Source organism: Triturus cristatus, chromosome 4_2, assembly GCF_964204655.1.
Source record: "Triturus cristatus chromosome 4_2, aTriCri1.1, whole genome shotgun sequence".
NCBI classification, from domain to species: Eukaryota; Metazoa; Chordata; class Amphibia; order Caudata; family Salamandridae; genus Triturus; species Triturus cristatus.
The window spans coordinates 478,270,568-478,286,479 of record NC_140586.1 but is presented as its reverse complement, the minus strand read 5'-3'; the positions used below and the strand labels follow the sequence as shown (position 1 = coordinate 478,286,479).

The following is a 15,912-nucleotide window of genomic DNA, read 5'->3' as shown; positions in this document are numbered from 1 at the left end:
ACACTGCAGTCCAGACTGACGGACGCCAGCTCCCCCCAACCAGCTCCGTCACCTTCACCATGATCTGTCAGCACCGCAACGAGCACCGCCTTCACTCCGCACCGAAGCCCTGGTCGCACCGATGCCTCTTGATGACCGTTACCGAGCAGCTGCCTGCACTGCGGCTTGAGGGCACTGCACACCTCACCGCTACGTGTGGCATTGCAACCCGCGATGATTGCCACGACCGGCCCACACCAACCAAAAGGTACTGTTTAGTGCGGTCCATTGCAACTGTTTACGAGTCTGTCGACGCCCCTGACCGACGCGGTCAGACGGAACTGTTGGATTCTTTTGTTTTCAGCACCCCCGTATCCCCAAACAGAGCTACCGCCTTAGAAGAACTGTGTTTTCAAGTTATTTTTACAAACCTGAAGTATTATTGCAAAGTGCATATTTTTAAGTAACTGTATGTTGGATATTTATCGTTTTGGTCTTGGTCTTGTTTTGGATATATAAAAATATTGGGTATGTTTCTAAACTGATGTGGTGTGCTTTTGTAGTTTTTTTTTACTGTATTACTGTTGGTTATGTGCAAATGCTTTACACGCTGCCTCTGAGATAAGCCTGACTGCTCGTACCAAGCTACCAATGGGGTGAGCAGGGGTTATTTTAAGAGTGTAACTCTCTTACCCTCACTATGAAGAAGGGTCCCTACCTGGAAAAAGGTAACTACCGCTGCCAACTAGAGACCCTTATTTCTAACAGTAAGAATTAACGTATTCATAATATTCACTAAGTACAAGTAGTTCATGGTAAAATGCAGGCCATGTGCCAACAATCCAGCCCTTTCCTGTGGAAGAAATCCAGTGGTTGAAATTTCAGTTCTTGATTTTTTGAATGACACAAAAATGTCAAGAACATTTTCCCTGATTTTATTGATTTTTAAATGTTTGTGCTTTTTTTATCTTTTAGGACTGAAAGGAGGAGCTGGAGGATCTGACGGACAAGGTGGTAGCTTCCAGTACACTTTTCATGGCGATCCACACGCCACATTTGCAGCTTTTTTTGGAGGAGCAAATCCCTTTGAGATGTTCTTTGGGCGCAGGATGCCAAGTCGCAGGGATGATGAGGATATGGAATTGGATGGAGATCCCTTTGGGGCCTTCAGTAGTTTCAGCATGAATGGATTTCCTAGAGAAAGAAATCAAGTGGGCGGCCAACTCCGACGCAAGCAAGACCCTCCCATTGTTCATGAACTAAGAGTATCATTGGAGGAGATATACAATGGCGGTACTAAACGCATGAAGATTTCCAGGAAAAGGATAAACCCAGATGGACGAACGATCCGAACTGAGGACAAAATTCTCACAATTGAAATAAGGAAAGGATGGAAGGAAGGTACCAAGATAACGTTCCCCAATGAAGGCGATGAGTTACCCAACACCATCCCAGCAGATATTGTTTTTGTCATTAAAGATAAGCCACACGCACACTTTAAGAGAGATGGCTCAAACATTATCTACCACATGCAAATAAGTCTCAGGGAGGTAAGTTGATAATATTTAAATTGATAATATAAGTGGAAAAGTGCTTTAGTAAAATGAATTAAGCATTATTTTCCTTGGCTGAGGGCGTTAATCTTTGTGGTTGCTTGTCCTAAACATGAAACACAAGTGACTCAGGAACAGATTGTACAGTATTTTAATTAATTATAATGTCTTTGTTCCTAAATTTAACATGTTATTCTTATATCTCGCTTTTTCCTTTATCAACCGTAAGACATCTTTACACACAGCGGTGGGACCAAGAGTTGCTATCACTGTCTATATCCTCACCCCACCCCCAATGGTCTCTTGCCTGTCTCATTCACTCGTTTTTTCTTTTGACCCAAAACTGCGCTACATCCAGCTGATGGGCAGTGTCAGCTGTGAAGGGCAAGTCTCTGGGATTTTAAAGCACGAGATTTATTTCTTAATTCAAGCATTAGTTATTCAAATGGCCTGAAGTCTGGTGTATGCTTCAAAACGAATGTAAGCATTGTTTGAAATCTGGATGTTTGTTTGTGGTAGACACATTTTGCCAGGCTTTCCTCTGTGTGCTCAAATGTTAGACCACTCTCTGGACATTTCATTTCAAACGATGACAGCTTGCTTTAGAAGTGTGCTAAACGAAACACAAGCTTATTTTTCAAATGCATTTGTATTTATATTCTTGTTTTATGTAGCATAAATAAGCCGGATCATAAGAGATGAGGTAAGCTTCAAAGAGACCATTAACATATTGATATAAAAGAGTCCCTCTCCCCATTTGAATGAGAAATACTGATGAACAGAATCAGGATTTGCAGGCAGAAATCTTGCCAAATGTCTTCCAAACTGACGTGCCTTCCTGTTTTTACATGGTTCAGATATGGGTGGGAGAAAAGAAAAAGATAAGGGTGTGACAGATATCACCAGGTAGACCTTTTGTAAAATTCAGAAACATCAAGCCTTTGTAAGATTCACAACATATTTGTAGATTGTTTGCCACCATTGAAACAAGAGAAAGTGGATACAAACAACATTTTGGCGAAACTGTGTTTTCAAGTTGGGAAAGAGGAAGATATCATTCCGAACTGCATGAACTTGAAGAGGGAGTGGTTTGACTGTATAGAAAATAACTTTCACTGTGTAGAGAAAACCGTTGGCTTATTACTAATTACTAGATTTACCATTTTCTTTGGAAGTATTCTATACTTTTTGTGAGTGTGTATTTGTGTGTATATGGGCATGTGTATGTGTGTTATATATTATTTTCAGAGCAGAAACACTTGTAATTGTCATAACCACTGAAAAGGCCATATTGGAGTCTCTGCATATAAATATAACCAGGGCCTTGGATCGGTTGTATGTGATTTCATAGAAAATGATTTAGTGGAATACTATTACACAGAAACCATTTAGTCTAAACTGTTTAATGAGCATTTTTAAGAATTAATGGCATTTACCTTTTCATAGAAACCAATTCATAGAATGTCTTTTTGGTCAAAAGTGGTCTGAATGTTTCTTTTTTAAGTGCAAATGCAGTGGTTGCAGGTCTTACTCTCAGAAACAGTTTTATCAGAATATTTATTTCAATGATTTACTTCAGGGGACATTATTTCATATTTATATCTTTTACACTGTCAAACAATTACTTTGGATGCTTTTAATTTACTGACACATCACCACTCGTAAACACCCTGCATTGCTGACTACTCCCAACCCCTAATCACCATCAATCCCTGCCCCCTAAAATCCCTCACCACACTTAAACTACACTCATCTCTGAAGCCATTTCTATCCCAAAAATCCACCATCCTTGACCTAGAAAATCACTCACAATCCCAAACTCCACCCATCCCTGAACCCTAAAACCCCTTTTTATGCCTAAATCCCAACCATCTCATACACCTTAAAACACCTCAGAACAGACAAACTCTACCCATCCCTGAACCCTAAAAAACCCTCATCGTCCTTAAAGACCAGCAATTAGTGCCCCTTAAGAACTCCTCATCACCCAAAACTACTCATCCCTGAACACTTAAAAACCCTTTCTACATCTAAACTTCATCCATCCCTGAATCCTTAAAGCATCTCACGACCCTAAAGTCCAACCCCCTTACCCTGAAAACTCTTCACCACCCGAGCTGCTACCCATAATTGAACCCAAAAAATCTCACCAGCCTTATACTCTGCCCATCCATGGACTCTAAAACCCTCTTATGCTCCACCCATCACTGAAACCTAAAAACACCTCACACACCTAAACACTACTCATTCATGAACCCTAGAAGGCCTCACCACCCCTACGGTCCACCCATCTCTGAACCCTAAATACTCCTTTCAATGTCTGCACTCCAATTATTCCTGACACCTAAAAACCCCTCATCACCCTAAACATTGCTCATCCCTGAGCTCAAAACTCCACAGTAGTCTTAAACTCCACCCAAGTTTAATGTAATTTTGATTTTTCCCTAAAATTATCTTTCTTTTCAAAATATTTTCTTTAATTGACGATTTTCTTAGATTGTCATTCCTTAAACTTGGTTTTTAATTTTTGATTTCCTCAAATGCGATTTCTTAGCTTTCCTTTTCCATTAATTCCATTGATTCACACACATCACCCTGGATCAAATGCTCCTAGCACTAGAGTGAAACAAACCATTAATATCTAAAAGTTCAAATAACCCTTGGTTCTCAGACAAACCAGTCTAACATAAGGTAGTGGTCTGTGAGGCAGCCACAAAATGGAGAAATGCTACCTTCTAGAGGGTAAAGTCCTCTACTCTCTCTAGAAGCCACATATAAACACTGGAATGGGCAAGCTATGTCTCATCATTTCTATGAGCGAATCCTGTACACCCCAACCTGGTGAAGTCATTTGAGATGTCATCAGTGATGTCATCAGTGATGTCACTGACCATGTCATGAGTGATGTAATATGTGACGTCATCAGCAGTGCATTGCGGGCGCGCAAGTTATAGTTAGCTGAACTAACTATAACGGGGGAATTTCTATGGTTTTGTGCGAGTGCAATGTCCAACTAACTATAACTTTCCCTAAAACCTATGTGTTTTTCAGTGAATTTCTAAGGTTTTTTAAATGCTAATTTCTAACTATAACGTGCCTGAAACCTATGGTTTTTTCAGTGAATTTCAAAGGTTTTCCAAATGCTAGTTTCTAACTATGCCTAATGAGGTAGGACATGTGAAGAAATACGAAAAAACGCACAGAAAGAAGCAAAAGAAATGCTGAAAGAAGCAACAGAAGTCCACAAAGACGAAGAAAAGTGCAGGAAGAAGCAAGACATGTGCAGAATGAACCAATAGAGGAGCATAAAGAGGCCTGGTTGCAAAATCATCCTGTGCCCACAACTTTTTCAGACGGGTACTGGTGGTAGCTGACTCTGACTAACCAGGCCTAGAGCCAGTGGTATGCTAAAAGACACTTAGAATACAGTGAAAACACCTCCATACACCAGGGAACAGTATGCGTTGGGGTACCCCTGTGATTAGCATGACCTCCTCTGTAAGGCCCTAGTACATAATAGGGCAGGGGGATTAAAACTACTTCTTAAAACGCGCCACGGGGCGCGTTTGCACAGTGGTGAAAGGAGGGGGGGGGCCTGAGGTGACATGTGTGCAAACACGCCCTGTGGCACGTTTTAAGTTGGGAATTAATTCCTTTCAATCCTGAGGGTCCCTGGGAGCCAACAGCCCCCCAGATACCTCCAGTAAGTGCCACTGCGCTGCCTTGCAGAGAGGTGTAAAAAGAGGCATGGTCTGGACTACCTCTCTGCAACGCAGGCCTCTGGCACTTACTGGAGGTACCTGGTGAGCTAATTGGCCCCCATGGGCCCTCAGGATTGAAGGGGAATTAATTCCCCAACTTAAAACACGCCACAGGGTGCGTTTGCACACATGTCACCTCAGGCCCCGACCCCTCCCTTCACCACTGTGCAAACGCGCCCCGTGGCACGTTTTAAGTTGGGGGATTAAGTCCCCTTGATTCTTCAGGGTCCCTGGGGTCCAACTAGCCCACCAGGTACCTCCAGTAAGCGTCACAGAGCTCCATTGCAGAGAAGTGTAACAAGGGGTGTGGCCTGGGCCACCTCTCTGCAACGCAGCTCCCGTGTTGCGTTTTAAGTTGGGGGATTAATTCCTCTTGAATACTAAGGGTCCCTGGGGACCAACTAGCCCACCAGGTACCTCCATTATGCGCCAGGGAGCTGCGTTTCAGAGAGGTGTTCAGAGGCCAGGCCCCTTTTTACACCTCTCTGCAACGCAGCTCTGTGGCGCTTACTGGAGGTACCTGGTGGGCTAGTTGGCCCCCAGGGACCCTCAGGATTGAAGAGGAATTAATTTCCCAACTTAAAACGCGCCACAGGGTGCGTTTGTGCACATGTCACCTCAGGCCCAGCCCCCTCCCTTCACCACTGTGCAAACATGCCCCGTGGCGCGTTTTAAGTTGGGGGATTAAGTCCCCTTGAATCCTGAGGGTCCCTGGGGTCTAACTAGCCCACCAGGTACCTCCAGTAAGCGCCACAGAGCGGCGTTGCAGAGAGGTGTAAAAAGGGGTGTGGCCTCAGACCACCTCTCTGCAACGCAGCCCTGTGGCACTAATTGGAGGTACCTGGTGGGCTACTTAGCCCCCAGGGACCATAATATTGTAGGGGAATTAATTCCTCAGCTTAAAACTTGCCACAGGGCGCGTTTGCATAGTGTTGGTGGGAGGGGGTGGGGCCTCCGGTGCGATGTCGGCTTTTTAAAAAAAATGTCTTTTATAGAAGGGGGCCTGCGCGGCCCCCCTTACTTTCCTGGTATTTTGGGCCCTGGGTACCCCATCCCCCAGGGCCTGACCCCTAATTTTTTGTTTTTGTTTTTTTAAATCGGGAAGGGGGCCGTGTGGGCCCCCCTCCCGAGGCCATTTTCGGCACCGGGGGCCCCATCCCCGGGGCATGGCCACTTTATTATTTTTTTGTAATATTATTTACAAAGGAGGGTGGCTGCGTGGCCCCCTCCTGAGGCTTCTTTTAGCCCCGGGGACCCCATCCCCCAGGGTTCTGCCTCGTTTAAAAAAAAAAAATTGGAGAGGGGGACCACATGGCCCCCCTCCGGGGCCACTTCTAGTTCCAGGATCCCCATCCCCCGGGACTGGCCATAGGGAGCCCCAATGCCCCCACGGTCCCACCGGCTCCCCGCGTCCTGCGGGAGCTGGCATTGCTTTTCCACATGGGGAGCTGCTGACATGCAGTTCCCCGTGTGGAAAAGCAATACTGCTTTGCTTATTTGTGCAAAGCCCCGGGGGTGGCAGTCCCCGGGGCAGTATGGGGGGAATTGGGCCTCCCACACATTTTTAACATGCCCCCGGGACTTGGCTCAAGCGCCGGAGCCCACGCTTTGTTTTTTTTTTATTTTCGTGGCCGGATCCGGGGATCCTCCGTGCATCTCACGATTTAAAAAAAAAAAATGCTTTTTTTGGCCCTGGGGGTCCTTGTGGGACCCCCTAAGCAGGCCTAGGGGATCAGGGTGTTTCTACCCTGCCCCCTTTTCTTCTTTTTTGAGTTTGTTTTACTGATTTCTTGTACCTCAGTTCTACCGAGGCACAAGATGGCTGCCAACACTTCCCGGTTTGAAGTGTTGACAGCCAATTAGAATGCAGCTCGTGATCGGGAGGGTGCGCGGATCCACCGCGCCTCTAAATATCGAAACTTTTATTTTCTCAGCAACTACTGAATGGATTTACACCATTTTTAAAAAGGTCACTTTCTGAGCCAAGCAGTACCGTTTTGCCAAATTTGGGGTAAATCCGCTCAGTAGTTTCGGCTGTAGCCTTGCATAAAGTTTCCTATGGGAAATAGATTTTTTGACTCTTATTTTTTTAATTTCTCAGCAACTACTGAACGGACTCACATCATTTTAAAAAAAGGTCTCTTTCTGAACCAAGGGCTACCTTTTTGCCAAATTTGGTGTAATTCCGTTCAGCAGTTCGGGCTGTAGTCGTGTCTAAAGTTTCCTATGGGAAATAACATGGATAAAACGTGCTTGGGACGCCCTTTTTTATCGGCTTCCGCTTGACGAATCACCCCGAAACTTTCAGGATAGGAGCTGACCGGAGCGGGCCATAAGTTTTGAAAATTTCACGAAGATTTGTAAACCGGCGCCAAAGTTATTGGGAAAATAAAAACGCTTTTTGAATAGAAACAAGTTCCTAACTATAACAATCGCCAGTAGATAGTTATAGTTAGGACCTATTTTCAATAGGAAATCCGCAACATTCTATTCCCAATAAGTCTGGTGCCAGTTGATGAATCCTCGCAAAATTTTCCAAACTTTTGGCCAGCTCCGCTCCGCTCCTACCCTGAAAGTTTCGTGGTGATTTGTCAAGCGGGGGCCGAGAAAAAAGGGGGTCCCAAAACGCGTTTCCCCCATGCAATTTCCTATAGGATCTGTTGTCGCAGCTACAGCCCGAACCGCTGAACGGAATGACACCAAATTTGGCAAAGAGGTAGTCCTCAGTTCAGACTCGTGCCTTTTGCATAAATGGTGTGAATCCGTTCAGTAGTTCCTGATAAAATTAGAGTTAAAAGTACATATATATCTATGGCCGGGGAGGATCCACGGACCCTACCCGCACTGTAAGCGCACCCTCCCCGAACCGAGCGCGCTCCCTCCCGATCGCGTGCTGAATCCTAATTGGCTATCGAGTGTCTGTCTACATTCGAAACCAGGAACTGTTGGCGGCCATTTTCTGCCTCGGTAGAAGCGAGGCTGAAGAAGCAAGGGGAATAAGTGTGTAAAACATATAAAGGGGGCAGAGTGGAAATACTCTGACCCTCTAGAGGTGCTTAGGGGGTCCCAGAAGGACCCCCTGGGGCCCCCTTTTTTCTTTTTTTTTAAACGGTGAAATGCATGCAGGGTGCGCGCATCCTATCGCGTTGGGTGCACGGATTCTCTCACGTTGGGTGTGCGGATCCAAGGGAAAAAAAAATGAAAAAAGACAAGAAATCATTGGTTGTATTACAACTTTCTACCCTGAAAGGTAGGGTGTATATTTCTGTTTGTTAAAGGCATGATTCTTATTGGTTAAAAAAAACAGTTTGTAAGGAACATTATATAAGATAAGCTGATATGTTGAAAAGTCAAGCACACTTGCTGTCTTGTTTAGCAACATTGTGTGCTGAACTTGTGACCTGTGTGCTCAGTGCAGTGTTCCATGACCTGTTTCTATGGTAACAGGCAGAAGGCAGATTGGGGGAAGGGTTGAAATGTATTTCATTTGGAAAGGGTTGAAAAGTTTAACAAATAGAAATGTGTGTTTGCTTTTGAATTTATGTGTGAAGGATTGTGATTTGATGTTTACATCTATATGTGTGGAAAATGAAAGGGAAACATTTCCATTCTTTGTTTTTGCTGAGAGGTGCACAATGCAGAGATTCTGTAAAAGAAAATCTGGTGTGTGACTGATATACTTCTTAATCTACAAAAAGGTGAGTTATTTAATTGTGAGGGGATGTATGTAGACTATTTTGATTTTAATCAGACTAATGTATTTCTCCAGCTAAAGTGTAGGGAGTACTTTTTTTCTCTACAATCTTATTGACAGTGTGTGTGCATGTAGAAACCATTCTGTGATAAGCATTTGTGTTTTGCATGTGTTTGCAGACAGATAACTGTGCTGTTTTTATATTTGGGTAGAATTAGAAACCAGTCATTGTTTATGAATTTGTGAAATGAGTTATGTTTCTATACTAAAATGTAGTACTCCTTCTAGATGAAGAAATGTGTTTTGGTACAGTGCAAGGGATAGTGTTGTTTGTCTAGAATCACACAGTGAGTATGTGTGCATTTGGGAACCACTGTGAGAGAAGCATTTGGTAACATTGTGTATTTGCTGACAGATAACTGTTTTAAAACCTGTCATGTTGTCAAGTTTTAGTAGCATTAGAAGCCAGTCTTTGCTTATGCATTGATAAAATAAGTCATGCTTTGACACTAATGTGCTGTACTTTAATATGTAGATTGTATGTAGTCTGCTTAACCCTTGCACAGTAGTGAATGAGTTTTAATAAGCTACTAGGGATAGTGTTGCTTGTCTAGAATCACACTGTGAGTCTGTGTGCATTTGGGAACCACTGTGAGAGAAGTATGTGGTAATATCGTGTATTTGCTGACAGATAACTGTTTTAAAACCTGTCTTGTTGTGAAGTTTTAGAAGCATTAGAAGATAGTTTTTGCTTATGCTTTGATTAAATGAGTCAGGCTTTGACACAATAGTGCAGTCCTGAAATATGTAGATTGTGTGAAGTTCCCTTATCACTTCCACAGTAGTGAATGATTTTTGGTAAACTCCTAGGTATAGTGGTTGTTGTCTAGAATCACACTGTGAGTCTGTGTGCATTTGGGAACCACTGTGAGAGAAGCATTTGGTAACATCGTGTATTTTCTGGCAGATAACTCTTTTAAAACCTGTCATGTTGTCAAGTTTTAGTAGCATTAGAAGCCAGTCTTTGCTTATGCGTTGATTAAATGAGTCATGCTTTGACACTAATGTGCTGTACTTAAATATGTAGATTGTGTGCAGTACCCTTACCTCTTCTAGACTAGTGAATGAGTTTTGGTAAACTGCTAGGGATAGTGTTGCTTGTCTAAAATCACACTGTGAGTCTGTGTACATTTGGGTAAGGATTGTGATAGAAGCATTTGGGAACATGGTGTATTTGGTGACGGATAACTGTTTTAAAATCGGTCATGTTGTCAAGTTTTAGTAGCTTTAGAAGCTATTCTTTGCTTATGCATTGATAAAATGAGTTAGGATTTGACACTAAAGTGCAGTACCATGTAGTATTCTCTTCACTGTGCCAGAACTGAAAATTTAAATGTTTTACCCAGGCACTGTCCTAGCAGTAGTCTGATGATTTAGTCAGTTTCCAAGTACTCATGTTGTGAACCATACATTACCACATAGACTGCTTCAAATGTCTATGCAGTATGCATGCAGTCTTCTAACATACTATACACTTGTCTTTCACATCTTCAATTCCCTAGTCAGTATCCATACAGTCCAGCAAACACCCTGTCACTCCCTTTGCACTCCTCTAGTGACCCATTCAGTACCAAGTACTAATCCATTCCCTGCGCCAAAAGCCTACCACTTATAAATTCACCCAGGCACTCTCCTTGCTGTACTCTAATCATTCAGTCAGTACCCAAGTACTCATGCAGTGAGCCAGGCCTTTTCACATAGACGGCTTCAAACCTCTATCCACTATGCATGCAGTCTTCTAACCACCTAGACACTTGTCTTTCACACCTTCAATTCCCTAGTCAGTATCCATACAGTCCAGCAAACATCCTGTCACTCCTTTTGTACTCCTCTAGTGACCCATTCAGCACCATGGACTAATCCATTCACTGTGCCAAAACCCACACACTTATAAATTCACCAAGACACTCTCTTTGCAGTACTCTAATCATTCAGTCAGTGCCTAAGTATTCATGCACTGAGCAAGGCCTTAGCACATGGACTGCTTCAAACCCCTATCCACAATGCATGCAGTCTTCTAACCACCTAGACACTTGTCTTTTACACCTTCAATTCCCTAGTCAGTATCCATACAGTCCAGCAAACATCCTGTCACTCCCTTTGCACTCCTCTAGTGACCCATTCAGTCCCAAGTAATAATCATTTCCCTGCGCCAAAAGCCTACCACTTATAAATTCACCCAGGCACTCTCCTTGCTGTACTCTAATCATTCAGTCAGTACCCAAGTATTCATGCAGTGAGCCAGGCCTTACGACATAGACTGCTTCAAATGCCTATTCACTATGCATGCAGGCCTCTAACCACCTACACAGTTGTCTTTCACACCTTCAATTCCCTAGTCAGTATCCATACACTTCTAGCAAACACCCAGTGTGTCTCCTTATAGTACTGTAATCATTCAGTCAGTTAGCATGTAGTCTTTTAGTGAGGTAGGCTTTAGGGCATTAACTGCTTCAAACTAGTATGCACTATGCATGTAGTGTTTTAACGATTGTCACACTTGTGGTTCAGGGCTATAGTTTCTTAGTCAGTTTTTATATAAAATGTGTTTGTACAGTAATGGAATAGTATAAATTTGAAAGTTATTAATATACATTTATTTGTGATTCTTTTTTACAGATACAGAACAGGAGTGTTTCTCATCTGTATGCACTCTTCTCGTGCAAGATTGTTTGGATGAAGGGTCCTTCGGTGTTTCATCATACTTGCCGTGCCGTACGAGTATTTCTTGTTAGGATCCCCTTGCAACAGAACTCTTTTGCAAATCTTGCACGTGACCAAGGTGGCATTGATCTTTGTTTGCCCCTCGGGAAAAGTAAAAAATGTCCACACCACTGAGGGAAAACGTTGTGGGCATGGTGCGTCCTCCAAAAATTCATCCTTAGATTCGGTGAATATTTTAAAGCGACAGCATTTACAGTTTTTGTAAGTTAAACTTATAAAATTTTGTTAGCTGTAAGCATTTTATATATCTGTGATTTGTATCTTGTGGTATTTTGTTGAGAATAGCATGTTGGGTTTTTTTTATCAATCTTTTTGATTGTTTTTTTTTTGCCCACTGTTAAGTGATGAGTACGATTGAGATCACTATTTTTAGTGAAATTTAATATATTCTGAGAACAGCAAAAAAGGCAAACAAATTACTTTGTGGAAATTATGCTGTGTTGTAAAAAATGTATTATTACATGTTATAATTTTTTTCCCTTTTCTTTCACAGATCCAAATTTTAAAATAAGCAATTTATATGAATTTAGATTGCAATGAAAATCGGAAAAAGATGTATACCATTTTTTATTCCTATTACTGTGAAGGTAAGTTTAACTAAGTCTCAATATGCAGAATGAGGAGGTCTGCAAGAAGCTTCAAAGTTGAAACACGTTTCTAAAAACACTCTGTTTATACCTATGTAGTTTTGAAATCTGACCATAATCAGATATCATGTGACCTGCAAAAAAAGAGATTTGAGGGGCTCATAATATTTCCCATTGTAGCTATTGAAGGACCACAATCATTTCAATCATTCTTCTTTGAACATCTTTGCAGACAAAACTATGTGGTTACCTTCTATTATTCGCAAGGAATTTTAAAACCGGAAATATGTCACTTTTTGTAACATAGTTATTGTGCAAGACACTCTTTCATATTTACAAAGAGAGGAAATGTAAATACAACCTCATTATGCACACCACTTTGCGTTGAAAAGGTGTTCTATAAGTGTTGTTGTGCATGATTGCACTGAATACTCATAGAACAAGATATATCTCTAGATTTATCAGAAATCATAAATCTCGATATGTATGTGAATGCTGCACCATTCTAAAATTGGTGTAGGAAAGTACAATAAGGAACATTATTTGTATTTCTCCACATTTTTATATCTTCAATGCATGCTAAAATGTTCAGCATACATTGAAGGAGTAAAATGCATTTTCTCATTGTTTTTGTGCAGGAAGGTGTGTCTTCCTGCAGAAAAACAAACAGCACATGACACAGATATCCTTGCACTATGGTGCAAGGGTGCCTGTGACACCACATGGCTGCAGTTTAAGCAGCCATGCAGAGAGAAGCATAGATTTGCAACATATTTATGTACACATGTTGCATCCCTGTGCTTCGGAAGTACTACAGCACACTGTAGTTAAAGAGGTTACTGTGTGATGCTGCAGCACTTCCTCATAGTTCTGCACTTATACATTCACCATACGCTACTAATGCATTCATTCACTCAATTATGTACTACACATACATTCATCTAAACTTTCACACACTAACAAAGAAATGTAGCTCTTTTTTTAAACCAGGAAAGTTAGTTCTTACAAGAACTTTTTTTTTTCTTCTTTCTTCTTTTATATATTTTTTGGGGTTTGTCTAACAATTTTGTGATTTTTTTGGTTTTTCTGGAAAAAACAAAAAACAAAAAACAAAACAGGAGGAACCAAACAATGAACTTCAGGGAACAAAAAAAAAACTAGCAAATGTGACTTTCTTGCCGGCGGCAGATCAGATCGATCGACTGCTCACCGTAGCACAAAGTCGCATTGCACTTAGTGCAGAGCACTTTTAAATATTGAAATTGAGGACGGATGTCCAAGTTTTGGGCTGATGGATGCACTCTTGAAGTGCTCGGCTGCGATGAGGTGGAAGGCGCAGGAGCAGGAGTGTTTCTCATCCGTCGGCACTCTTATCGTGCAAGATTGTTCGGATGAAGGGTCCTCAGGTGCTTCATCATACTTGCCGTGCCGCACGAGTATTTCTTGTTAGGATCCCCTCGCGACAGCACTCTTTTGCAAATCTTGCACGTGACCAAGGTGGCATTAGTCTTATTCTGCCCCTCGGGAAAAGTAAAAAATGTCCACACCACTGAAGAAAAACGTTCTTTGCGTGGTAACTCCTCCAAAAATTCATCCTCAGATGTATGAGGAGATGCAGGTGATGCCTGCTGCCCTGAAGCCATTTTTAGTTGAAAAAAGTTAGAGCTAAGTGTAAACTTTTTCTAAAAAATCTTCTTCTCTGCAAAGAGATGCTCCTCCAAAGAAGGTCAAAGAAGAATGATTGAATTGGGTGGGGTCTTTCAATAGTTAGTGTAATGAACCAATCAAATCTCTTTTTTTGCAGGTCACATGGGATCCGCGCACCCTGCGCTTACGCAGCACGCACCCAGCGCGGATTCGCGAAATTGAATTAAAAAAAATTACAGGATTAGATGTAAAAATATATTAGTTTTAAGACCAGTTTAGAGTTTGTCTTCAATTAATATTCACATGAAATACATATATATGTTTTTTTAAATTTTAAATATTTCACGGGATCCGCGCACCTACCGCGTCATAGACGCATATGATGCATCACGGAAGCGCGTAAACGTCGCGTTATGTACATCGAACGTGTTGTGTATAGGCTGGGAGTCGCGTACCAGTCGCATTGCAGTCGCGCACTAAACACGTACCCAACGCATACCATGCGCGGATGCAACAGCGTAGGGATCGAGAACGGTGCACATAGGGTGCGCGGATCCAAAAACATGGGGAAAAAATATATAAAATAAAGTTTTGAACATATAGTTAAAAAAATATTTTGAAAAATATAAAAAAATATGTTTGAAAAACCCATTAAGTTCAAATAATATTTTTTACTTTTTAAAAGAATTAATTGAAAATATAAGTTTAAAAAATGGTGATAAAAAAGTATTTTAAAAAAAACATAATTAATTAAATTGACACACTGAATTTGAAAAATATAGAAATCCAATCAAAATCATTAAACATGATATCTTCAGAGATAAGTTAAAGATAGGAATTAGCATTTAAAAAACCTTTGAAATTCACTGAAAAAACCATAGGTTTCATGCACGTTATAGTTAAGAATTGGCATTTGAGATGTCATCAGTGATGTCATCAGTGATGTCACTGACCATGTCATGAGTGATGTAATATGTGACGTCATCAGCAGTGCATTTCGGGGGCGCGTGTTATAGTTAGCTGAACTAACTATAACAGGGGAATTTCTAGGGTTTTGTACGAGGGAAATGTCCAGGTAACTAAAACGCCCCTGAAACCTATGTTTTTTTCAGTGAATTTCTAAGGTTTTTTAAATGCCAATTCCTAACTATAACGCCCCTGAAACCTTTGTTTTTTTCAGTGAATTTATATATATATATATATATATCACCTACTGGCAGTCGCCAGTAGGTAGTTATAGTTAGGACCTATTTTCCATAGGAAATCCGCAACATTCTATTTGGAATAACGTTGGCACCAATTGACGAATCTTCACGAAATTTTCCAAACTTTTGGCCACCTCCGGTCCGCTCCTATCCTGAAAATTTCATGGTGATTCGTCAAGCAGGGGCCGAGAAAAAAGGGGGGTCCCAAAACACATTTTCCCCATGCATTTTCCCATAGGACCTGTTGACGCAGCTACAGCCCGAACTGCTGAACGGAATTACACCAAATTTGGCAAAGCGGTAGTCCTCAGTTCAGACTCGTGCCTTTTGCTTAAATGGTGTAAATCCGTTCAGTAGTTCCTGAGAAAATTAGAGTTAAAAAGATAGATATATCTGGGGGGAGCCTTACCACACATCTCATCGTGAGATCTGATTGGCTGTCAGTACTTCATCCAGGAAGTGTTGGCAGCCATCTTGGGACCAATATACATGATAGCACCTCATTAAAAAGCATTGCAGTTAATAGAAGGTTTTAAGACTTTAGTTACATTATAAATCATTTGTTGATGGTACCATACTCATTTTAGGAATTGTGGTGTGTTCTAAGGTGGTTTTACCATGTGGAAAAGCCTTCTGCTGTGATATCATGAATCATGTTTGAGAGAAAACTATTTTCTCATGCTTTTCCCACAGAGGTTTGAA

The 15,912-nt window shown here is 41.6% G+C and overlaps 1 protein-coding gene across 1 annotated transcript in view; it reads left to right on the top strand.

The window, feature by feature from the left end:
* The window catches only part of DNAJB4 (DnaJ heat shock protein family (Hsp40) member B4), a 213,290-nt gene that overhangs the window by 83,251 nt on the left and 114,127 nt on the right, over positions 1-15,912 (top strand). Inside the window, exon 2 of the mRNA XM_085601976.1 lies at positions 955-1,529. Coding sequence (XP_085458102.1) covers positions 955-1,529 — 575 coding nt within the window. The remainder of the gene's footprint in view (positions 1-954; positions 1,530-15,912) is intronic.